This window comes from Pseudochaenichthys georgianus, chromosome 13 (genome assembly GCF_902827115.2).
Source record: "Pseudochaenichthys georgianus chromosome 13, fPseGeo1.2, whole genome shotgun sequence".
Taxonomy (NCBI): Eukaryota; Metazoa; Chordata; class Actinopteri; order Perciformes; family Channichthyidae; genus Pseudochaenichthys; species Pseudochaenichthys georgianus.
The window spans coordinates 37,427,876-37,454,984 of NC_047515.1; the positions used below are offsets into that span (position 1 = coordinate 37,427,876).

The 27,109-nt window shown below is 41.0% G+C and overlaps 1 protein-coding gene across 1 annotated transcript in view; it reads left to right on the forward strand.

Annotated features, from left to right (window-relative positions):
* lekr1 (Leucine-, glutamate- and lysine-rich protein 1) overlaps nt 1–27,109 on the forward strand; it is a 97,944-nt gene that overhangs the window by 69,896 nt on the left and 939 nt on the right. The window contains exons 7-11 of the mRNA XM_034096958.2: nt 3,852–3,929; nt 6,190–6,393; nt 14,177–14,243; nt 18,932–19,096; nt 20,488–20,670. Coding sequence (XP_033952849.1) covers nt 3,852–3,929; nt 6,190–6,393; nt 14,177–14,243; nt 18,932–19,096; nt 20,488–20,670 — 697 coding nt within the window. The remainder of the gene's footprint in view (nt 1–3,851; nt 3,930–6,189; nt 6,394–14,176; nt 14,244–18,931; nt 19,097–20,487; nt 20,671–27,109) is intronic.

Below are 27,109 nucleotides of genomic sequence, written 5' to 3' on the forward strand. Positions count from 1 at the left end.
CCTGTTTATCTCACATTAGATAAAAATCACTCAAAGCCCTTCAGGAAGGAGGAAGTCTTTCTTCTTTCTGTCTTAAAACAACTCTCCTCTTGTTTCTCCCTCTCGTCCCCTCTGTTATCGTGTGAGCACATGCTGCACACACAATTGTATTTTCCTAAAATGCAGAGTGGGTTTTTTTACCCTCTCATGTGGCTGTTTGGCATTTTGGTGACTTGCCATACACAACAATGGGAGGAGAGGCTCAGCAGGGTGTTTCTAGTAATTTGGGTGTCGCAGAAACATCATGTTGTTCACCGTGTGCTCAATCTGGATCGGCAAACCATGCTTTAATTTAAAAAGACACACATTTATGATACATTTTTTGACCCACCACGGCCACATCTATATTACCAGGGTTGTGACGGTTACTTTAAAAATGTAATCCGTTACCATTAAAAAATGTTTATCTAATCTAAGTTTCACATTATTAACAGTAATTTAATTACTTTCAGATTACTTCAATATCAAATGCAAAGCAATAAATGAAGATGTTTTTTCCTTAAAGGCGGGGTAGGTAATTCACTTCAGAAACACTTTTTGTTATATTCCATGGAATGCTCTTAACATCCCGATAGCAATGAATATATTAAATGCTTTGACAATAAATACATAAAACAAGTTCATCTGTGGAAGCCGTGGCGCTGTAAAAAGCACGACCAATCATCTGAGCCGGCCCGGCTAAAGTAACTGGATGGCCTACCTGCCTGTCAGCTTTCCATCTGTGCACAAGCTTATCTCGTGCCCTCATTGGTCATGTGCGCGTTCGTGTGTGTTGGAGGAGGGGCTCTGTGAGGAAGTCTAAGGAAGGGGCAGATTTTTTCCGGTTCTGTATTTTCAAATTCTAGCGCACTCGAGCTGGTTTCTCCTTTCTTACCTACCCCACCTTTAAGTGTATTATTTAAGACAACAGAACAACGCAACCTTAGAAAAGAAGAAACAAAGATATTTAGGATCTAAAATGTGTCCTCTGCTCAGAGATTTTATTTATAGGAAAACCTGCCTTTCATGAATCACATTCAGGCAGTAGCCTAAACACCAACACTGAAACACATGAGCACACACTACAGTTCAAAGAAGCAAAATCTAATTTACAGAAAATGCTCCGTTTTAGTTTAATACACGCAGTTAACCTCACACGCACTATTTTATGAACATATAGGTTCACCTGCTGAATTAAAAACAGAACAAAGGAACCAAAGAAAGTGAAAACCATAAAGCAGATTCAGGCAGTATAGTTTCACACTTATGCTGTTTTACATTTTTTACTAACATTGTAATCCTGCTAGTAATCTGATTACATTTTTACAGTTCCTTTTTGTATCCTGATTAGGTAATCCCATTACATGTAATCCAGTACTCCCCAAGCCTGTTAATTACACACAAATGTATAGTGAAGATACATGGTTGATTCTTATCATCATGTATCATTCCGACAGCTGATAACTCTCACTCGTAAAACACGTTGCTCTGATTGGTTAAAAGTCATTCATCTACTTTGCAAGTGGAGGCAGTGACGTCTTGAGGTCACACCTCCATGAATACTGCAGAGAATTTTAATATAATAATCCCTCAAGAACCTGTTATTAACGTGCCCGTAACACGCCCACTGACACACTGACAATGTATGATACTAGATTCTTCTCAATCTCACCTTGTTTGCATGTGCACCTCGTGCCTGCAGCCACACAATACCCAAAGTGCTCCGCCACTCCTTCGGTGCACTTGACTGCACTTTGAACCCGGCGCCTTATAGTTTAATCCAAAACACCCCGCCTGTTTCACATTTATCTTCCTCTAACTCCCTCTTCACCGGAAAAAAAAAAAAAAAAAAGGGAGAACAGATGATACATCTTAGTGGGAATAGCAGCTGGGAGTCAGATATCATGTCATCGTTGACCTTGAGGACAGAAAGAGGGGAGACAGGGAAAGACGAGTGGCAGTAGTGAGTAAAGTACGAACCATGTGCTTCAGCTCCACAAGCAGATCTGCAGAATATATGATTAGTTTTCCTAATAACATATTTTTGGGATGTCGCTGCGATGTTTGGAGCTGTGAAAAGCTGTTGGCTGTATGAGAGTACCCGGTCCGCTTCAAGAAAACACGTATTTTAAAATAACTCTCCCGGGACAACGGGATCCACACTTCAACTTTATAGTGCGTTGAATAATAATTTAATGTAGTGTATGAAATGTAGTTTCAATTTTATTTTTGTGGTCACAAGGTACTAGATATTTGTAGTTTGCATTTTCACTTTTGATCTGTAAATATATTGTTATCAACGTATTTTAAATACTTCCAAATATCATTATACGTGGACTCCAGCACCAGGATGTTTAGTAACGCACCATGAATGCATAGAAAGCCGGCCAGACTTACAATCTGTTCAGATACAAATATAATACATTATTTATAGACTGTTTTACTGAATCTAATTTGGTAAAAATGCACAAATACTCCCAAACAACAGTCTGTTTTCGATTGGCAGTGAAAACAGACTGTCTGTCTGCGAGCTCAGCGCTCTCACTCTGTATCCTCATTGCGTGTGGCTGCAAGGTCACAGAGCTAGACAGCCAGCTACACACACACATACACACACACAAACACACACACACAAACACATTAACTGATCATGCCGCCACAGAGGGGATTAGGCTGGGAAGCCGACAGAGTTAGGAGGGTTAGGGTAAAGTCTGTTGGTGTGTGTATCTGTGTGTGCTTCATGCTGTCCTGGCACGCAGAAATTAGAATCAAAACTGATTTCCAATTTGCTTTCAGAAGAGCGAGGCAGCAGCTGCGCATGAAGGAAGTGGTGATTTCAAAGACAAGCACGCATCTTTAAAACAAAACAAAAAAAAACCTCAATGACTTACGGAAATCTGTGTTGTTGTAAAATGAATAATGGCGATTTATAAGCCAAATGATTTGTGAGATAGCATTCTTGAACTTCTGCTAATCCCAGAGGAGGACTTCATTGTTAGGCTTCCTCCTCATGGAAATGCATGCGTAGGAGTGGAGAAAAGCTGTTGTATGGATTTGGAATCTTCCTCAAGTACTTTTCCGATGACACTTGAAATTGTTAAAGCATACTCTGGGTGTTAAAGAGGCCCTATTATGCCTGTGTTCCTCAGGGAGTTTCTCTCCCACACTCTCCCCCCTGCCGGAAACGCCTCCATTGGACTCCTTTGTTAACTTCCGTAACATAGTGATATTACATTACATTACACGTCACTTGTTAGCGACTTACATACTCAATACTGTGGACAATCCCCACAGGAGCACTTTGGGGTGAAGTGTCTTCAGGGACACAACGACATGCTGACTGCTGTGGGGTTTGAACCTGTGACCCCCTGACCCCAACACCAACGCACAACCCACTGCACCACAGGCCTCCCGTGATAACACTTTGTAACACTCACGCTCCTTTAGCTAGCACTCTGTATGTGATATAGGCTTAGGGGCGGGACATTTCTAAGCAGTAGACACATCACAATAGAGCCTACTGTACCAGCCAACCAATCAGAGCAGACTGGGCTCTGGTTTCAGACAGAGGGTGAAAAGAGGTGCTGCAGTACAGGCAGTATGAGAAAAATTAAGAGCTTTTTAAACAATGAAGCATGGAGACACGTCGCAGTAGAGTAATAAAATACTGACATGAACCTGAGCATGAGCATTATATGTCCTCTTTAATATGATACTTCTACCTGCCTGAATGTGAAAATGGCGGTACAAGGAAAGGACTATTGTATTTTCAGCTGTCTCACCCATCTGAACTAACTTGAAGAGTGATCATGCCGTGCACTTTGTGTCTCCAGGGAGCAGAGGAGACAGAGTGAGGAGCAGCTGTCCCGTGAGAAGCTCTCTGAGAGCCTGCACCGGGACAAACTACTCAGGTATCTCGTGAGAAATTCCCATCCCTTCCCTTATCCAACTTTCCCACAATCTCTGTTCTCATCCCACTCATTGTCCTCCACGTCGTCGACTTCCTCTGCCCCACTTCTCCTTCCTCCCAGAGAGAGGCGGGGTATTAGTGTCAGCTGAGATCTGCTCTTGGAGCATTCGAGGAGATCTTAGGCTCCGCAAAGTGCCAGTGACACAGCAGAGAGTCTCGTGTGAGGCCGGCGCAACAGATGGAAGCACTCCTTAGCTGGCGTGGACTCGTGTTTCTCACACACACACACACACATCTGTGCACATACTGTAGATATACAGAGGCACCTCTATTGGAGAGCACCAGACCAACACACACCCACAGACGGACATCTAGACACACACCGCCTCTCATCTTTCCGTGCAGCCGTTAGAGGTTTATTGGGTGTGTGTTTTTGTTACATGGTATCTGCTGGTTTTCTTTTTCTTAGCCACTGGCAGCCCGATGTGTTCAATTACACTGTGGATTTGTTTCCTTTCCCACACAGCAGTCTCTGATCTCACCCTGTTGGCTGCTATACATTGCAACATATGATAGCACTCCGATGGGGGGGTGGAGGCTATTTCAGTAGGGATGGGGGAGATTGGGAGAAGAGAGCTCAAAGAAAATGTAATGGGAGACAAAAAATGCACCAAATTGTCCAAAGATTGGAGACTATGAGATGCTAAGACAAAGTTCGTCTGCTCAACACGGTTCGGTTTCTGCAGAGAAATCAATAAGTACCTGCCATCTTTGTAGAAGCTGCTTTTATGTCGAAAGGTTTGTGAATCTCTCCATGTTTTGAAATGGCTTTTTGTGAATGTCTCTGTAGCTTTTCCTCATTTTCCAGCGTAACAAACAACACAATGCCATTTTTTGTATTTGTTCAAACTTCATGGCAATTTAACGGCCAACTTTTCCTTGGAGCAGAGGTGGAGAGCAACTAAGGCCTGTGTCCTTATAGCGCCTGTTTCTGTTAAAACAAGCGATATGCAAACAACATATCACCGCTGTTAAACACAGAATAGTCTGGAATGTATCATCCGTTTGTGCTACTATATATTATTTGACATATGTTTCACTATGATCATCAACCAGAAGATTCTTGCTCTCACACTTTGTCTGAATGCGCTTCACCGCTCTGTCTGTAAGTCGTAGAGCAAGGAGGACAAAAGTCACACACTCTCTTCAAGCTTTTCTTCCCATTTCTACAGTGACGTCACCGGCGTTTTTCTGAGAAGTTGAAATACTTCAACTCGGAACGGCATGCACGGTTTTCTCATTGGCATCAATTGAAAAAGGCACTATGTAGCTATTCAATTAGTTTGGAATGGGGCCGGTTGATGACAATGATCCAAAGCAAGGGGCCGGGGAAAAGATGGCTTGAAATATGAGCAAACATTTTAAGAGCTTCAGATACAGTTAATACTACAACAGCATAGTGGAGTGCATATATTGTGTTTAATTAAATCACACAACATGTCCCCATGGCCTTTATGGATCTAAATGGCAAGTTCAGAACATGTGAAGCTAATTTAACCATCAACATTATTTGATTTAATTTAGGTGAAATGATCTAATCATTCACGCAGAGATGTCTCTACAGTAGCTAGCAGGTGGGTTCGAAACCCGAGCCCGCCAAAGTGTGCAGGCAATGTCTTCCCCTCTATCTCTCAATGTAACACCCTCTCTGGAATAAAGGCACTCTGGCTCAATTACTTTTTAACATTATACTCAAAGGGCCAGTAAATATCACCCGGGGCCGGATTTGCCCCGCGGGCCGCCAATTGAATAGCCCTTATGTAGACTAAGGGAGGTTAGTCAGAGGTTAGACTGTTTTACTTTTACTCCACTACATACACCTTTGGTTAGAAAATTCAGATTCAGAATAAAACATGCAATTAACAAAAAATGTATTGTGTCTTTTTATTGGTTAAGATAGCAGAGCTTATTTTCTGCAATACACTCAAGTCCAATGGGGATTTCCAGGAAGCCTTTACAATGTTTACTTCCCGGTCCGCCTTAAAAAATAGGTCCTCACTACACCACTCTGTTCTCTCTTATGAAACAAACTATGATGCACACTCCCCTTGTTGTTAGTATGTGTACTTGCAGGTGTTGTGTTGTTGTCAAAACATGCACACACTGTATACAGATACAAATTGGAAACTTTTCCTTATGGGATATCACCGTATGGACTGTGGCAGAGTGTTTGAGCTCATATCCTGCATCTTTTCTAACAGGTTAAAAGAGGAGTTGGAGGACAAACACGAGATGTGGTTGTCGTGCCAACAAAGGTATGACACCATGCAGGAGCAGCTGTCGTCATGGCAGCAGAGAGAGGCACAGATGAGCAGGAAGTGCCGCGCAGCTGAAGAGGAAGTGACGCGACAGAGGGAAACCCTGGAGAAGACCCAGGAGGAAACGAGGGAGCTGAGGAGAGACAGGTTAGGAATGTTTACATCTAAATTCTTCCCCAAATCACGCTACCTATTTTGTTAAGACTTGTTTTATTTATCTTAATAGGATTCTTTACCTATAACTCTAAACTAAAATGGCACTCCAACCTCCACTCAGGCTAATGGTGCATTCACATGCTCCGTCGATGGTCCAACTTCTCGTGTTCTGAAGTTTTTCAGACTTCAATGTGTTAATGAGAGTGAATCCCTAATGTGGACATATCATACCTTCTACAAAGATAGGATGCTGTATTTTTGTTCCAACTCTAAAACTGGGAGGCAGCCTTAGTGATTTGTTTTCCTAACAGTGACAGCACCAGCACAGACTAGTGGCTGTGCTGAGTCTCTGGTCAGGAAATAGACTGTTTAGTTCTGTTAATGTTAAATATGTACAAGTATGTTGTGCCTGAGAGACACGGGGTGAGTGCAGGCAGGAGTTCTGTGAATGTGTTCTCGACAGTGCTGAAGCAGAGAGCCTGTGTCTCTCTGAGAGCAGAGGGGGTGGATCTAATGCTGCTGGGAGCCGTGCCCAGGCTTTATGTGAGTGTCTCCCCGTGTGGCCGGATCACACTGCTCAACCCTTAGATGCATGAGTGGGTCTTTCTGGACCCGCTGAGGTGGTTTTCTTAGAGTATCTTTGTAATTACTTTTGTTATCATTTCATATTCCAGCTATTCCTCAAAAAACATGTTTTGGATATCATGCCGTTCAAATTTTCAATTTATATTTTAAGAAATTGTAGTTTTTGTGTTTCTACCAAGCTTCCATACGTGGGTCAAAAATGACCCGCATGCATTTCCTATGGGAACCTTTGATTCTTATCACCTGTTGCTGTCAGGAATACATTCACTGCAGACCACACAGACTACATCACAAGTGACACCTCTCAGGAAGACTATTTTACACAGCAAGATCTGAAACCTGTCAGTATAATAATAATGATAATAATAATAATAATAATACATTATATTTGTATAGGGCTTTTCAAGGACTCAAAATTGCTTTACAATATAAGGGAAGAATCCAATCTTTATTTCAGACTCAAGGTCCATATCACAAAAAGACAAAACACTCATCAATAAATAAGATAAAAAGCTAAACACAAAACAGATAAAAACAAACAGATAAAAACATAAAATCAGTCCAATCACAGCGAGCCACACATGCTCACCGTCTGTAGAGGCTGTTGCGCCAATGTCTCCAAATCATGGAAGAGAACCGGGTAGAACTCTTCAGAGGGTTAATTAAAATCGAGATAACATGATTGTCTGAGTCTTCCAGGCGACACATGAATCTGTACATTAACTTTCTTAAAAGTGCTTGACAAGTAGGTACCCCCAAGTTAACAAACAGCTGGCTGGCACTGTGCCATCTCGGTACCATCAGCAGCAACCGTAAAGCATCGTTGTATGCAACTTTTAGTTTTTGCATGCTTCTAGCCGTGTAGTTACTCCACAGGTGAGCCTTGTACCATGGTGTACAGAAAGCTTTAAAAAGTGACACCTTGACATCTACAGAGCACTTGTGAAACTTCCGCATTAATATGTTTGCCTGGGCATACAGTTTGCAGCGTTGTCTATGGATGTCTTTGTCATCTGTGAGATCATCAGAAATATAATGACCAAGGTACTTCATCTCACTGCACACAAGAAGAATGTTGCTACTGAGAATAAAAAGCCTTTTTATCCTCTTTACTTCTCACAATCATGATGCTACTCTTCTTGGCGTTATACTTAATATTAAAATCAATGCTATACTGGGAACAAGTCCTCAGAAGCTGTTGTAAGCCAGCACTGCATGGGGAGAAGATGATTAAATCATCTGCGTACATAAGGTGGTTGACAACAGTAGCTCCGATGACACAGCCATAGGAAGGTTAGGGTGGGGGTATAGGACTATCAAACTTGATCAACCGGCATGGATTGATGGGGGGGGGCTATGAGTAGACAAGAGGAGAAGAGATGAGTTTTGAAAAGGGACTGGAATACTGTGAGGGTCTCAGAATAGTGGAGATCTTTGCATCAATATGTTCAAAACGGGTTTTTTTAAATGTAATTTTTTTCTTCTAAAATTATAAAAATAGAGAAACATTTTATATCAAATATTTCTAGTGAGAACCAAAATATAATACTAAATATTATACAAGTGATCTTTCTTAACCAAAATGACAAAAATGGCATAAAAACACATTATTCTAATACGGGTCCTTTTTGGCCCACTTATGGACCAGTGTAGGGTCCAGCCACTCTAAGGGCATCTAAGGGTTAAAAACCTCACATTTACGGGTGTTTATCCATGTTATTACGTTATTCTGTTTTAATGAAAAGTACTAATACACTGTAGCAATCTTACTTAGGAAAAAATATCCTAAAGTCCAGGCAAGAACGTTGTTGTGTGCAGTTGTATTCAGATGATTCAATATCAAACAGTACAATGGCACGGTTGTTGCCCCGATGCCTTTCCTGTGGCCTCCTTGTGTTAAAAAACATGTGCCCGTTCTGGTGCTCCAATCCCACCTCCACCTGTCTCCAATACATAGCTTAATCACCCAGTTCCCACAACTGCCTTCGGAATGAAAGCATTAAGAATTACTTTAATTAACTCAAATAAATTACACTAAACAATGATTAATTAAATGTTAAATTATCAAAATATATAAATCAAGGTATAGCTCCAAGTATTATTAGGAAATGTTTTTTACCATCTGTTGTAATTACTTCCCTGTTGGCGAGGACAAAAAAAAGCAATGAAATAGAAGTCGGATTATTATGTCGAAATATATTTTACATATACTGTAAAAAAAAAAGATATATATATATATGAGCCATTTGACTCCCAACAAATTGCAGAAGTATAAGGTAATCCTCAAATATTTAAATGCGAAGACTTCACTGAAAATGAAAGCTTGTCCCTCGAGGCTGAAATACTTTTTCCAGTTGAATTCATTTTGTGAATAAATGTCAAAAGCTCGGTTGAACACAAAGAGACACAGAGGCATGTTTCTATGTGCTGTCCTCAGATGAACTGGGCTCATAGTGGCTGGAGGGCTAACGGTCACTGTGTGTTTGTGTTTCTTTAGTAAGGAGACCTGATTCTCCTGTCAGTGTTCTTTTTCAATAATGGCCACCTCGCTGCACATTATCCCTCTTATCACACGGCGACATGCTAACTTGTACCAACAAGTGGACTCACAATATTGATTTGATAGTGTGTATTTATTGTCTGTCTTCTTCTGATGTTCCTGTTAGTGTTTACTTCCTGTCTGTCTTCTTCTCTTAATTTATCTCTATGAGAGGCGTGAGGCGCAGTGGGTAGTGCATTTGTGTTTGGTTCAGGGGGTCACAGGTTCGAACCCCACTGCAGTCAGCATGTCGTTGTGTCCCTGGGCAACACACTTCACCCCAAGTTGCTCCTGTGGGGATTGCCCACAGTATTGAGTATGTAAGTCGCTTGTAAGTGACTTGTAATGTAAAAAAAAAATCTGACTTCCAGCTCTCTGTCTTTTAACCTCTAGCCTTTTTTACTTTACTGGGGACAGTTTAGACATCATGAGTCCAACGTTTCCTGCTCTCCACAAATATAAAAATAAATATTGAAAAAGTATTCCACTGTATTATTTGTTGTCATATTTGTAATATTTGTTGTCAACAGACGACATTAAATTGTCCGGACTTCATTCTGTGGATTGATACGACTGCACATAGATCAGAGCGTCCTCCTTAGCAACAGTCTGCTAGCGAAAAATGTGCAGACCACAGAATGTCCAAATTGACCAATCAGAATCGAGTATTCAACTAAACTGTGTAATAAAGACAAGGAGTATAAATAGAAGCATGAAATGAAGGAGAAAAGAAGGGAGGAGGCTGAGGGAGAGGGTGGGGGGGGAGGATGGAGATCGTGACTGTGGTCGCCGCGGTTACTTCACACACTGTCTGTCTCTTGCGTGCAGCCCGAGTTGAAGGGGCGCACACGATCCACACACACACACACACACACACACACACACACACACACACACACACATGAAAGATGACAGCTTGCACTCAGCTGTGGAAAGTGACTATAGGTACAAATACTCAAGTATTGTACTTAAGTACTTTTTGGACATATTTGTACTTTACTTAAGTTCTTCCTTTTAAAGCTACTTCTTACTTCTACTTCTGATCTTGTAATGGAGTATTTAAAGTTGAAATAGTATCTGTTGTACTTACTCTAACACGGCTTCACTGGTTTCAGTTTAACTGACACAAAGTCAAAGACGGTCGGCAGACAGCAGAGAGAGTGGAGAGAGTAAAAGATTTAAAAGTCAAGAGAGGTCAGGAGTATCTGAGCGGTTTCTCATCCATCTGATATACGAGAGGACTTGTTTCAAGTGGTCTTCAGGCAGCAGAGGAATGTGACAGGAATTATGATCTCTCTTCTGTCCCGATGCAGAGAAGTGGTTTAACGCTGAGGCTTAGCCAGGGTTAGATACATCTAACTGTATTATCAGGGTACAAAAATATCCCCTTACAATTAATTAAAATGTGAATGTATTCGCCCACTGCCTGAATCTGCTTCATGACTTTCACTTTCTTTGGTTCATTTATTCTGTTTTTAATTCAGTAGGTGAACCGATATGTTCATAAAATAGTGTGTGTGAGTTTAACTGTGTGTATGAAACTAAAACGGAGCATTTTCTGTCAGCTCAGATTTTATTTCTGCTTTTTTGAACTGTAGTGTGTAGTGTGTCGTGCTCATGTGTTGAAAGGCAGGTTTTCCTATGAAGGAAATCTTTGAGCAGAGGACATGTTTTTGGATCCTAAATATCTTGTTTTTTTCTTTTCCACGGTCACATTGTTTCGTTGTGTCATTATACACTTCAGTAAAAACCATTAATATTTATTTTCTCTCGGATTTATTTGAATTGCATTTCCTATCGAGGTAATCCAAAAGTAACTCGGTACTCAGATTACGTTACATTCTTTTACAGGTAACTAGTCATTGTAACAGATTATATTTTAAAGTATGACTCCCAACCCTTGGCTTTACACAATAAAGCCAATAAAAGCCTTTAAGAAAGAATATTGTAAGATCTCTCAGATACTTCCTTCAGCTATGTTCTCTCGTCTCTTTGCCTGGAGTGGAACATATTATTTCATCCTTGTCCGGGTCTCTTTTATTTGTATTGTGTCCGTTTGTATTCACTTGTCATAAATGTCCATTTGCTGTAAATTCACATTTTAACAAGGCAGTCAGTTCCTGTTTTGAAAGCGTGGGTGAAAATGCATGACTTTGAAATATAAATCCTCTTTCCAGAGTTATATTATTATTATCTGTGTTATATTAGATGACGACAGCTGATCTTGATTAACACAGAATAACTATTTGAAATGAGGTTTCGCTGTATTATTTGGAGTAAAGTCAGCCTTCTTTGAGGAGATAGTATCAGCATAAAGTCAAACGATTGAATGTGCCTTATGATGAGGAAGCAGCCTCACACACACACACACACGCACGCACACACACACACACACACACACACACACACACACACACACACACACACTAGCCTGTCTTTAAAAGCAGCCTGGCGTGTGAGTGAATGAGAGAGTTCCTCCCTGTAATCCCCCCAGACCTCCTTCTGAGGGCTGAATTTGCACGCTCGTGCTCCCCGGGGGATCACACACTCGCACAAAGTCAACACACACACTCACAGACACACAAAAAAGTTAAATGAAAAATTCTACTTTTGCAGAGTTCTACTTTTTTGTAATAATCGCCGAGACAGAATTATTTCTGACAAGCACTCAGCAGTTTATATATTCAGCTTTAGAAAAACATCAAATCCTCACTTTATTTGATTTCTTACCACCTAACTGCAAAACCCATAAAGTGCTTGAGCTTTAGAAATAAAAACAAAAACATAGTAATGTCCTGATCTGACCGAGACACACACACTGTATAAAAATCACTCTTATACACACAGTGTGCTATAAGGCAGGGTTTGGGGGGAGGCTGGTTTCTATACACATATCAACATTTAAAAGTAATGTAACCTGTTTACTTCCCGTTACTTTACTTTATTACCTCAATATCAAATGCAATGCAGATGAACACAAGAGAAAATAAATATCTATAAGATGTTTTTTAATGAAGTGTATAATGTACGACAGCAGAGCAATGTGAGCGAAAAGAAGAAACCGAGATATTTAGGATAGAAAATGTCCATATTATATTAGGCTAGGTCCACAGGGGTGTCAAACTAAATTTCATCGCGGGCCACATTAGCATTATGGTTGCACTCAAAGGGCCGGTGGTAACTATATAAATATACATATATAAATATATAATATATATAAAATAATGTATTATATGACATTATTACCTCTGAATTGGATTATTATCGGATAGGGTAATAACTTAGTAATTAACTACATCTGAAAGCAGAAGTCCAGGCCAAATAATTGCAAGTTTCTTCTGTGCGCATGTCACAAAACGAGATGCATTGTGGGACATGTAGTTTATGGGCAACCTGCTTCTGTAAAGTGGCATGTAACCGTATATTAAACGTATTATATTCTGTGCAAGCTCTTGCGGGGCCACATACCATGAAGTCGCGGGCCGGATTTGGCCCCCGGGCCTTGAGTTTGACACCCCTGGGCTAGGGCTATGTAGGTTCGTATTTATATGTTGTGCCTCTCCTGTGACTGTGCCTTCACATGCTTTTATGTTCAAAAAGGTATTTATTTTTCTCATCGAGAAATGTTGCTCGTATTGAAATGTTGTGTGCATGCATGCGCCTGCATACATTCATTGAGATCTCCTTCAAAAGAGTGTATTTGTCACCAACTCTTACTGTATAAATATAAATAGTAAACGTAGTTCCTTAACTTGTCTCTAGCAGGATTAGGCTGCTTCAAATCTTATCAGCTGGACCAGCTGCTGATATCAGACAAAGATAGACAAATCAATGAAATTCACCCTTTCTCCGAATCTCAACTCCATCTTTCTTTTTCCTGAGGATGTTTTTTCGCTTCCTCTTTCCCCAGAGACTGTAGTAGTTTAAAAAAAAAATGATGTATGCAACCTGACATGCTGAGAGGATCTTCAAATAGAAAAAAGCATGTGTAAATATTATCAGAGCTTCTCGCATCGTGACAGATTAAGATGTGATGTTGGCTTACTTACTTATTCAACTGCAGAAAGTGCTGCTTGGTAAAAGGCTTAATGTAATCTTGTTGTCACTGCATGTTATCTTTTTTTTAAAGACGTGTTCAAGCCTTTTTAGCACATGTGGATTTGTTGTGGCGTTTTTTGTGCATTTCCTCCAGAAGCTAAAGCGGCCCGTGTGTGTGAACATGTGATCTGATCTCATATGGGCATCTTAAGGCATTCACACTGAGCAGTAATGGTTTTAGGAACAGATGGAAGGAAGACTGTTGACAGCTGCTGAATCACGTCGGAGAATGAGTTTTTTGGTCCTTGGGCAGTTACTATGAAAACATGGTTTCACATCTTGCTCTTTACTTGTGTGTGCGTGTGTGTGTGTGTGTGTGTGTGTGTGTGTGTGTGTGTGTGTGTGTGTGTGTGTGTGTGTGTGTGTGTGTGTGTGTGTGTGTGTGTGTGTGTGTGTGTGTGTGTGTGTGTGTGTGTGTGTGTGTGTGTGTGTGTGTGTGTGTGTGTGTGTGTGTGTGTGTGTGTGTGTGTGTGTGTGTGTGTGTGTGTGTGTGTGTGTGTGTGTGTGTGTGTGTGTGTGTGTGTGTGTGTGTGTGTGTGTGTGTTTTAACAGGGAGATGTTGATAAAGTCCCATAGCACAGCCCTGTCCAAGATGGAGGAGGACTGCAGACAGCCAGGGGTAAATCATCACCAACACTTGTAATGTAATGTGAATCAACATGGATGCCTAAAAGAGTGTCTGATCATGTATATATAGTAATTGGTTCATACATGTATTTAGTTCCTCTACTGTGACTTGTCTCCATGCTCTAATGTTCAAAAAGCTCTTTATTTTTCTCATACTGCCTGTGCTGCAGCACCTCTTTTCACCCTCTGTCTGAAACCAGAGCCCAGTCTGCTCTCATTGGTTAGCTGGCCAGCTCTGTTGTGATTGGTCCACCGCTTAGAACCTCCAAGCGGTGTCTCACCCCTTAGCCGTTGATGTCCCTGTTTTTTTTTTACATGCACAAAAACCTATACAACACACTACAGGACAGGGAAACACCACAAAAAGCAGAATAGGGCCTCTTTAAAAAGTGAATTTCGTACGCCTTCAGGTGAAATTCCTAGTTGGGAACTCTTTTTATGATTGCGAGCCTCTTTTTTTATCTAACTGTAAGGGAATACAGTTGCTTTTTTCTCTAAATCCTGATAACGTTATACGTAATCCTGTCTCATGTAATCTGTCATTCCCCAAGCCTGAATGAAACACTGGAAACACACACTCAAGTTAGCAACCAGACTTATCTCCACACTTTGTTGCAGTCTGGCCGATGGCAGGCTTATACACGCAGTTTACATCCTGGGAGTCAGATTAGTATCTGCCCAAAAAAGAAATTGCCTGCTAATTTAAATGTTGTCCAACATTACAGGAATGGTACTCAGTGCAGCTGAATCATCTAAAAGATAATACGACGCAGACATCCTTATAATTAACTAAAGCTTTCACCAGAGTTACTAGATGTTGCTTTAAATGGTCTATAGATGTGATGTTCTTTTAATTATGTTTGATGAGCTAAAACAAATCAAAACATTGCTCATAGCCACTTTGGGTGTGTTAGCGTGTGACTGTCAGACATTTAGTTCCAGTCTGGTGGAGTAAATAGGACGGCGTCCAAGTCATTGTCACAGTTCAGAGGAGTTTAACAGGGAGGATCTCAACACACACACACACACACACACACAATGTGGAGAAGATTATGAGGCTCCACCAGTCTGTTTGACAGCAGATAGAGTAAACACACAAACACACTAAACCAATTTGTGTTTTATTAGGCAAACAGGGTTAAATGTCTCGTGTCTGCCTGTCTGGCTTCATAGTGACTTAGTTAAGTGTCACAACAAAAAGACAAAAAACGAACAATAAAGCAAATGATGAAACTTTCGGTTTTAACTAAAAAGTGTTAGTTGTTCCAGTTTAGCACTAGCTGATTGTAACACTGAATATTATTTGGGATCATTCACAGCTACACTGTGCCAATGGATTGGCATTACAGTAACACATCCATCCTTTGTTAGTGGCTGGAAGGATGACATTTGAAGTTTGCCCAAGATCTCATAGGAGGACCTTTTTTATAACTCTGCAGTCTCTGCTATGACAAAACTATAAAAGTACACACTAACTATAACAAGCTTGCTAGTGAATGTCAGTTAAGCTGGCTAGCGAACATTAACTAGCTATCAAACTAGCTAGCTATCGTTAGCTATTTACTTAACCAGCTAGCTAGCTAACGTTAGCTTTCTACTTTAAAAGCTAGCTAACGTTCGCCAAATATCTGATTACTTAGCAACCTATCCAACAAGCAAACAGAATGAGTTGAATACAACATCTTTGAACATAGTTAAGAAGAATATTTTTATCTTTTGGAATTGAAACAGTCCAATCATAAAAAATATTACAAAATAACTTCTACAGGTGCAACTAACCACTGTCAAGACTTTTCCAATATTTATTATCTTACTGAAGTAAAAGTACCAAAGTATTGGGGTCAAAATATACATTAAGTACCAAAAGTAAAAGTAAGTGTTATGCTTAATGTCCCATTTGAGAATAATATATAAGATTATTGGATTATGATTATTGATGCATTCATTTTTTTTTTTTGTGATACTATTACGGCTAAATTATCACTTCATTATATGGTACTCTTAAACTCGGGCCTAAAAGTCTGTTTGTATTTCAGTTGACATACACTTCGTCTTAACCACTGACTAAATGATGCTGCAAAAACACATTTAAACCCAGAAATTCATCACAGAATCCCACTTTGTCATTTTGCATTTATGGTCACAGTGAAAGAGAAAATGTAACATAACATTACAGAGAATTATGTTCAGCTTTTTATTGTTATCCTCTACCAAATGTACTTTAAATGCCACATGCCAGATGAACCGGCTTGGGAAGTAGTGGATTACATGTAACGGGATTACGTAATACAATAAAAGGTATTCCCTTAAAGTTACATAAAAAAAATCAGATTACTGTTACGTCTCTTGAAATTGGGAATTACTTGCAGGACCCCCAACCCTGCAGATGAGCACACACACACTAACATACACTCCACATTGAAAACTGATGTATGCACATTGTTCCCACACACGTCCATATGGGTTATTGTTCGTTATGGGCTTCCTGGCTTATATACCCATGGGCAGGAAGTGGTGACTTTTTAAATACAAATGGCAGCTGTGTACATACTTACGCACACTCTCACACACTAACGGATACACACAGACAAACCATCCAAGCTTCTCACACGTAAACTCAACCCAGCAAAGAGGAAGTGGTGTTTTCTCATTTCATCCAACACACGCACTTCTCTCAAACTGTAACCATCACTCACACACGCACAGGCTGAAATATGCACTTTTTCACATGCCAATCCTCTGACACCCACAACCACTGTCTTGTCACACATAATTGCACGCACAGATAAACACACACACCCTCAATGATCCTATGGCACTGAGGCTCAGTCTGATGTTCCAAAAACAAAGGTAGCCTTGGCCAAGCTGGACAAAAAAGATGTCACATGCAACATCAGCCCCATTCTTTCAACAGCCAAATCTGGAGTTTTATGTCCCTGACAATTCAATTGCTGACTGCTGGAGTGCGATGACAAGGCCAATCACACACAGCTGTCCTTTTCACACTCTGTGAGAAAGCTTTGCACAACCACAGTCCTCTCTTATATAGTATCAAAGGGTGAATACATTCTTTCTCTATAGAGCTCGAACCAGCAATATTAAAGCAACATGGAACAATAACTTAGCACAGGTGTCAAACTCAAGGCCCGGGGGCCAAATCAGGCGCTTGGTGGATTTAATTTTGGCCTGCAGGATCATTTCTAATTACTATTTGATCTGGCCCGCCGGTATATTGCACGCACACCTTCACTCCATCCTGAGGATTTCCTCCGCTCAGAGCCTGAGCCCAAACATTGATGACCTTGCACCCGAGATGAGAGGCCAAGTATCTGGCTTAGTGTGCATCACAGAGCAGCACACTGACTTCAATGGATGCTTCCTTCTGCACTTTCTCTCTCACGACAACAGGGCATGTTTGTTTTTTCTTTGAGGGAAATAGTTTTGTTGAAGCTGCTGTTGGCCTGTGGAAAAATGTAATCATAAGAAATGACTGAGGAAAAGCTGCAGATAGAGCCATAAGAAATGAATGCAACTGATTATTTAATGTTTAATGTTGTTTTAAATTTATAGGCAATAATTTAAGCTTTGTTAGTTCCAGGTTTAATATGTGCAATAAGTTCATTTCAATACGTTCTGCTATAAACATTGAACCAGTCCGGCCCTCGACTAGTACCCATTTTTTTATTTTGGCCCACTGTGTATTAGAGTTTGACACCCCTGGGCTAGAGCCTGAAATGTAAGATATTTAAAGAAGCGTACATTTTTTTTAAAGAGTAAGATTACAATGCCAAATATGTAAAACGTTTTCTTGAGACACATTTCAAGTATTTTTGTACTAAGCAGTTTTAAGGGGTTTGTGGGAAGGAAAACTCCCTCTAGAGTGAACTTTAGGATATTGGCCTTGCAGACCATTTACATGAACCTATATAACACACTACAGGAAAGGGAAAACCCCAAAAAGCATGTCATAGTAGAAGCACAAAATGCAAATGTGAACCTGAAAATGAGCATTAGATGTCCTTTTTTAATGATGGACTGAGAGATTAGCTATAGCTTCATTAGAGACTCGTGTTACTCAGTGTTGTGAGACTCGTGAAGTGTTGTAATGCACATGCTTCATGTTATATCGTTTTTAATAAGTGTATTGTAACAATCCTGCTAATAAGGGATTACAGTTAAAACATTTTGTCTCCTGAGTATGTAATCCATTCCTCCCCTAAATGGGGCAAAGCCTGCGAGCTAGTTCAGACAGTCAACTCGAGCACCAATGATACATTAACACGTGACGCACCTCGTCCCTCTGACAACCAACCAAACACATTCTCCTAAACATGCCGCTCTATTGAAGCTGCCAGGTCTTCCTGCCTCTGCCTCGCTCATGCTGCTGCTGCTACTGCTGCGTTCATGTTCCTGCTGCTGTGTTTCATGTTGCTGCTGCTCGCCTGCCCCCCACCACCCCAGCTTCCACCTGTAGGCTCGGGGGATAGTTATCTAACCATCACTCAATGTTCTTTGTAAATCTGTGGAGTGATGAGGCCCAAGCCGAGACGCCAAACTCAAACTACATGCTGCTTCTAATAAACATATTAAGGAACACGTGAGTTGTCTGACTGAAATGTATTTGATGTGGTCAATAGCCTTGTCATTACATAGTCTTTGATATGTCCTTTGTCTTTGTAGCTGGCTGCAGCCCTAGAAGACCAGAAGACCCAGCATGCATTGCACCTGAAGGAGCAGATGAAGGAGATTCTGAGGGACGCGCAGTTGGAGCTGACCATTGAGAGGGAGAAGAACCAACTGCTGCTCCTACAGCACCAGCGGGAAAACACACAGCTGCATCAAAAGGTGCCCGTTCATTATTACTGAAAATACAAATGACAACTGAACACAACACAATGAGTTATATATTATTATTTATTTATATATGTTTTTCCATGCCCTCCTCACCAGATTTCCTGTCATACCCCCCTTTCTATTTTAAATCTTCATGACCGTTTTTTAAAAAGTAATCAGACGAGATGACATGAAGATAAATGTGGTTGCAGAGATTTGGACAGACCATGTGCGTCACTCAGTTTATTGATTCTTGTTGTGCTTTTCACTTTATTGTCCTCCCTTCTGCTTTTGTAGCTTCACTTCCCTCTGTGTGAAGTCTCTCTGCTTTCCAGGAGTTTATGCCGCCGACTTTCCACTTTATTTCTGCATGCGATGCTACTGTCTTTTTTATCTAATTATGCATACATGCCATTTATTCCCTTAAATGCATCATTGGAAACACTATGATAAATCACTACTGCTACTACTGCTGCCTCTGTGTGTTCTGAGGGGATAGAGAAGGAGAGGAAGGACAGAGGGACAGCCATTAAATCCAGACAGTGGGGGGTGAGACAACAGAAACAATGACACATCAGGTGAATTGGCTTCCTGCTGTTTCACACACACACGCAGAAATACAGTATAACAAACCAAAGGAAGATTTGAAACACTTCAATAACATAAAGTGGACCTATCATGCTATTTTTAGGCAATAGTCTCAGATATATAAAAATATATAAAAAACATGTCTCTGAAGTGTTTTGCTCAAATTACCAAACAGATCACCCATGCTAGCCATGCCTCACATCCCTCTATTTCACTTCCTGTTTCAAAAGTGCTGATTTGGGGTAGAAAGCATGAAAAAAAAAAAAAAGAGATTTTAGAGATTTGGGTACGGAGGAAAAGAGAGAGGGTTTTAGTTGATGACGCTGCGTGAGTTCCCCGACACACCGGGGACACATAGTTATGTATAAAAGACATCAAAAAGTGCATTTTGCATGATAGGTCACCTTTATATAACAACATCACTTTCTTCCGTAGTGTTGTCAAATTGGGACCTACCCCTTTAGCTTCTACTAAGTCTCGCACTGCATGTTTTATTCTTACACACTTCCTGTGCGAAATCCAGACAAGGTAACATAAAACAATTTGCTCCCAAAACACAAAACTCCTAGAAGTCTAGTAACATTTATGCCATCTTGATTTGTAATCTCAGCTGCAGATATGACTGAGTCAGAGAAAAACAGATTACTGAAAAGTATCAATATTGTGGTATTTGTGATATGACGATGAATAGAATCAATGAATGAATGAAGAAAGAACAGATTCAAAGCCTTACTATTGTTTCTTTTTGACAAAAAAAAACCCATTAACAGTTAAATTAAGTAAGTAAGTTTTCTGATTTTAAAATGTCCCTACAGTTGGAGGAGAGAGAGCAGGAGCTACAAGAACTGCAGGACGAGCTGAAGGAGGAGAGGAAGAGCCGAGAGGAGGAGAAACTCCAGGAAATGCAGCACTCCCAACAGCAGGAGGCGCTACAGCTGAGCCGAGCTGAAGCTGAACTACAGCTGCTAACGGAGAGGAACGCTGAACTTCAAGAAGAGGTGTGTGTGAGGCCCAATTCCATCCCTAATAACCAGGACGTTATTAAACCCTCAAACAGGACGTTATCAAACCCTCCAAAATAAGTTATTAAACCCTCCAACAGGAAGTTATTAAACCCTCCAAAATAAGTTATTAAACCCTCCAAAATAAGTTATTAAACCCTCCAACAGGACGTTATTAAACCCTCCAAAATAAATTATTAAACCCTCCAACAGGACGTTATTAAACCCTCCAAAATAAGTTATTAAACCCTCCAACAGGAAGTTAATGAATCCCTCCCCAGGAAGTTATAAAACCCCCCAACAGGAAGTTATTAAACCCTAAAACAGGAAGCTATAAAAAAACCCCAACAGGAAGTTATTCAACCCTAAAACAGTAAGTTATTAAACCCTTCAACAGGAAGTGAATTAATCCTCTAATTTGAAGTCCTTCAGCAGGAAGTTACTAAACCAGCGAGTTATCAACAGCATCAGCGCTTATTAACCAGCTTCTCTACCTGAAGTGCAACGCTGTTTGTGGCACTCATGAAACACGATGTCTCCAAATAATTCCTTACAAACATTCACGAGTGAACTTCGCAAAATAAGACAAACATTTAATAATGTCCTACTGATGTTTACAGCTTAAAGGTTACATTGTGTTTTATTTGAATTACGATCATATAACTGCATCTAGTCGAGAGAACTGTAAAGATGTGCATTCGATCGTAGAGTTTTGTATATTTACAGAAACAAAAACCAAGCAGCTCATAAATGTCAGATCTGAAAACGAAAAGGGGTGACGTTAAACTGACCTTAGCAACGGTCTGTTCTCCTTAGCAACGGTCTGTTAGCAAAGATGATCAGCCTCTGGAATGTCCGAATTGACCAATCAGAATCGAGTATTCAACTGAACCGTTGCCTGAGTGATCCTTATTCTCCCCGGTTATGAAAAGTTACAATACTTCCTGTTTCCGACAGAGAGGGGGGAGTTCGTCCCAAAGCTTGCTACTGTATTTACACCCTCCACCTCAAAGATAGCAACCTCCTTCAGCTGTTAGTGTCAGTTTATAACATGGAGTTCACTCTATCACTGAGTGGGTATGGGTGGGTTTGGATTGGGCCTAAATCAGTGTCTCTGTACATGTGAGAACAAAGACAGATTTGTGTTGAAATGTATTCTATTGGTGTGTTGCTGTGCCAACGCGTCTCAAACAGAGCTTGATTAAATGTAGTGAGAGTGTGTGTGGTTGTGAGAGTGTGGTCGCAGCGAGAGGGATTGAGTGATAGAGTTGAAATGGGGGAGAGATAGAGACAGACAGAGTTAATATTTGCTTTGGCAGCTGAGTGTGCAGTGATGGATGTCTGTGCCAGCAGCATCCAAATGGAGCTGAAATAAATTGTGAAACAAAAAAGTGAAAAGAGCGAGGCAGCAAATAGGAGGAAGACGGGTGAGACGGCTGAAGGAAGGATGGAAAAGAGAGTGTGTGGGTGAATGAAAGAGAGTGGAAAAAGCTCATTATGAACAAAGAGGGGACAGGAAGGAGAGCATCCTAAAATGACTTTTTCTGTGTGTTTGTACCCCAGTCTTTGTGTGCCTGTCTCAGCTGTTTGACCACTAACACACAGATACACACACAGAAACACACACTATCTGAAAGCAAATCCTAATTAACTGTATCCTGCCGATCCTGCCTCTTTACTTCATAATAAGGGAACATGTTGACACCCAAACCCTCTCACACTACACATAGAAATGTAATCCGTTGTTGTTTAATAAGCTTGAAAAGGGATGAATTAGTATTTTTCTCCTTTAAGTTTTTGTTAGTTTTCGATGTGAAGATAAAGTACTTATCACTATCCTCAACTTCTAAAGAAAACGAAAAAGGTTGTGCTGTACCATGCAGTAGAAAAACCACATCCTGTTCTCCCATTGTCTCTTTAACTTCTCCCTCTGCCTGTCCACATACTGTAGAGTTCAGCAGGTTCAAGGTGACCTGGTGCCAACTTCACAACTGACATGTTCTTTCATGTCATTCGTAGACCTTCAGTACAGCAGCCCCCCCCCCCCCCACCCCTCCTCTCTGTTCCTTCACATCTCATTTAAAAGAGACATTTTTACTGTGCTGTGTCTTCACAGAGCAGATCAATCAGTGTTATCTCTTAAGATGACCTTTGATTTCTCCTTCTGTCTTTCTTTCCGTCTTGCCTTTAGAACGCTGTCTTTCAGTTCTGTCTTTAATGATCTCTCTCAGTTTTTATCTAATGGAAACTCAAGCTTCTATCACCCTGTTCTCCAGAAAAGATGTATTGATCTTTTGATGTGTGTGCGTTTGTGTGTTGGTTCGAGATAATCAGGTTTTGATCATGACCTTGTGATATCGCTCGGTTGCCAGGATACTGCAGCAATGTCAAGGCATTTTTATCATTAAGTGTTAAAGCGTATCAGCCAAATCAATTTTTCAAGATCAAATCATCGAAAGACTCATTTTTCATGTGACCGACAAAAATCTCCTCAAAAGACATTTTAATGAGGACATATTAAGCTTATGGGGCAGACTGGGCTCTGGTTTACGACAGATGGTGAAAAAAGGAGGCTCACACAGGCAGTATGAGAAAAATAAAGAGCTTTTTGAACATCAAAGCATGAAAATATGTCACAGTAGATGCACATAATATGAATATGAACCTGAAAATAAGCAGAACATGAAATGCAGACTTTTATATTTTATTATCAGTGCTACAGTGATTTGTTTTAATCAGTGGCGAATCGTCAGGGCCTTCAGGTACTCAGATAAAACAAACAAAAAATCGATTTAATTATATAAATAAAATGTAATAAAATGAATAAATGAGAATGGTATCTGTGTTGTTGATCTGTAATATCACAGTGTTACGTTGATGTGTTTGTCCTTCTCGGACCATGCACTACGCATGTCAGTGGTTTTGTGTTAGAAAAGAAAGCAACCAATCGGATCTTGTTCTGGGTCTCTGGGTAGAATATCCTTCAACAAGGTATTCTACATCCTTGATCGAATGCCCTGGCCGTTGCACTGAATGAGAGCGTACGTTTGGACTGACAGTTTGATCAACCAATCAGATATTGATTTGTAGCCAATGGGCGTGTTCTTTCAGAGTTCCCCTCGGTTCCAGGGTGTTCTAGAAGGCCCGCTAGTTAACTGGCTCGAGACAGAGGACCTAGATGAACGCGACAAATTAATTCATGCCGTTTTATTGTTTTTAAAGTTGAAATGACAAGTGAATGACAAGGTGAAGATGAAGTTGTTGCGGAATCGTTTTCAAGACGACAATTCAGTGAAAAGACGGACATTATAATGCCCTGGAGGGGGGGGGGCAGCGGCAGCGGAGGGTGTGTGTGTCTTCAGAAGGTCCAGTTGTGATAGACACGGTTCGCCACTGGTTTTACAGTGTCTTTAGTACCTACATCTAGTCATTCAATGGCTGACACAACGCAGAGATTAGGTTTGAAATTTAAAAAAAAGTGTAATCGTACACACACTGATGATTCTCCATTCAGTCTGATCCCTCTCCTCCGTCACTGCTTTCCTTTTTAATTTCTCTCCGCCCCACCCTTACTCTTTCTCTCTTTTAGTTTCTTTATGTTGTTTCTCTGTGTCTGTCTCCTCTCTCTCTGTCTGGTCCTGTCTCCCCCTCCTCCCCTCCCTCTCTCTCTGCCTTTGTTGCAGTTGAACCAGGACAAGAGGAAAGGTCAGTGTGTCTGGGGGAAAAGACGCCTGACCTCTAACCTCCCATTAAAAGCACTGCGGTCATATGACACATGCAAGGTCACAAAGTACTGTGTGTGGCCCTCTTATTGCAAGCCGAGTAGCATCTACCGTACAATTTAGTTAGTTAATGAGTGTGTGTGTGTGTGTGTGTGTGTGTGTGTGTGTGTGTGTGTGTGTGTGTGTGTGTGTGTGTGTGTGTGTGTGTGTGTGTGTGTGTGTGTGTGTGTGTGTGTGTGTGTGTGTGTGTGTGTGTGTGTGTGTGTGTGTGTGTGTGTGTGTGTGTGTGTGTGTGTGTGTGTGTGTTTCCACTGGAATGTGGTTTACAGTGTTAGATTAAAAGCGGGGGCTCTGTGGGTCTGCTGCGTGTGACTTCTATCTAATAGCCCTGTAATCCTGCTCTCACTGGGAGCCCCTAATGATGGCTGTCTTTCTCGAGACTGGCATGCAACACACACACTCACACACACACACATACACGCAGGATCAAACACATGCCTGCATATAAACAGGGAGGAAGGAGCCTTGCACACAGAAAAGGAAGTCTGCAAACACGTGTGTGCAAACGGTCACACACACACTCTCACTGTAATTGCATACAGCGGTATAAGGCGTGACACGCTGCGCATGGAACATATGATGTAGTGGGCACCCATTAACATGTACACATATGTCGACAATTACACACACATAAAAGAAAACCATACGCCAAATATGAGCGGGAGTAAACACACATTTACTGTATGTTTTTCAGCACGCGCACATGATAGAGCTATATTTACACAGTCAGGTTCCCAGTGTTCCTCCAACACTCAGTGTTTAGCACCTGGCAGAAGAGAGATCCATATTTTTGAAACCCGCAGAAACACACACACAACGCCCATTAAAGCAACATGTGTTATGGATCATCCCTGAGCCTGTAATCATCCGGCATGACAGCTACACACAGGGAGCTGTTCTCACTGTCACATCTCAGATAAACGCCAAATTACTGGTGAAAACCGATGCACTGCTGAACGCTGAATGCCTGTCCAGAATAGTAAAGCTCACAAATGATAAGGGCCCATGCTGTGCTTAAGAACACTTTATTTTAGTTTCATCTTTACTGACCTAGCTTTAGAGTGGTGGAGGGAAGACATATTTTTGTAGGCCGACCTGGAAGTTAGCAACACAAGGGCTATGATTTTACTGATCATACATATGGCGCATTTCCTCTGCAGGGCCTCGTACGGTATAGTTAGGCCTTGGTAGGCCAGGCTCACTTTATGCAGTGTAGGCGGAGCCGTGACGTCATCTTCAATGCGAAACACAAAACCTACATCAGCCGTTAGCTGTTAGCACTCAGAGCTCACAGCTCCTCATATCTGTTCAGATATTTATTTTTGTCTTGTGTGTCAGTCATCCACACCAATCAGAAGTGCTGTGCTCCTGTACCAGCCATTGTTAACCAATCAGAAGCGGCCCATGATAGAAGGTGATAGACAGATTGATCCAATCACTTGCCAAGTGCTTTTGAAAGTGCCTTCCCTTTCCAAACGGCTTCCAATGGAGCTTTAGATGGTTTGGTGAAACAAACCATCTGGGTCAGGTTAGTAATGCTCCATCACATGTTTCTATGACAGGGTGAGTCTTTAACTGAAGCTTGACTTTAAAGCAACCCAACGGAAGTTTCATGTAACTTTACATTACATTGCATTTAGCTGACGCTTTTATCCAAAGCGACTTACAATAAGTACATTCGACCAGGAAGACACAACCTTGAAGAAAACAGAATCATTAAGTACATCAGGTTTCATAGAGCCAAGTATTTCAAGTGCTACTCAACTGGCTTTAGATAAGCCAGTCCTTTATTAGTATATAAGTGCTCTGTTAGCAGTGCTCAGTTTAGTTCAGTTTAGTTCTTTCACTCGTAGCTCGGGCTGCGGGGGTGCTAGAGACGGGAGTACGTTGATACGACCTTCCTAGCCGGAGTTATGGCCGCATTTTACAATAAACTTCCGTTGGGTCACTTAAAAACAAATATCGCAATTCGAATCGCAATCGCAATATTTGTCAGAAAAATCGCAATTACATTTTTTCCCAAAATCGTGCAGCCCTATGCGCTGAACGAGTGAGAAGTTTTATGATACAGTATGCCCCCTTTAAAATAATATTATGTGCCAAATGCTTGAGCTAATGACTTGATTTGCAGAGTGTCAGATACTGTATATTTGGTTGCCCATTCAGACTGCCAACCTGAATCTGCCTGAAACTATCGATACGTTCCTGTTCAATTCTAGTATTTTAAAGTCTCACTAGACCATGTTGGGTTGCATGCAGCACAAGTCTGTTATCAAACAGCAGATGGTCCAAATGATTTAAAGTATTCAAATGGCACGTGTTTATAATTAACTGAGCCAGTGAGCAGTGTTTATGGCCGTGCGCCATCTTGGTAGGACATGCATGTAAAGTGATGAGAGAGATACGAAAGGCCACTTTATCTCAATACTTGAAGTGAGCCGCTTTCCTTTTCTCTGTCTGACTGTCACATAAGAGGAGCTGCAGTTGGTTTAAACTCGATTTCATTCAGTGAGCAAGGCTTTAATTGTCAGTACACCTGGAGATTGAAGCAATATAATGCATCACGTGTTTACCTCGCAGCTCCAGCTATTTTAGAAAGGAAAGCACATGTTCTACGACGTTGAATACTTTAGTAAATACCCCACGGGTGAATG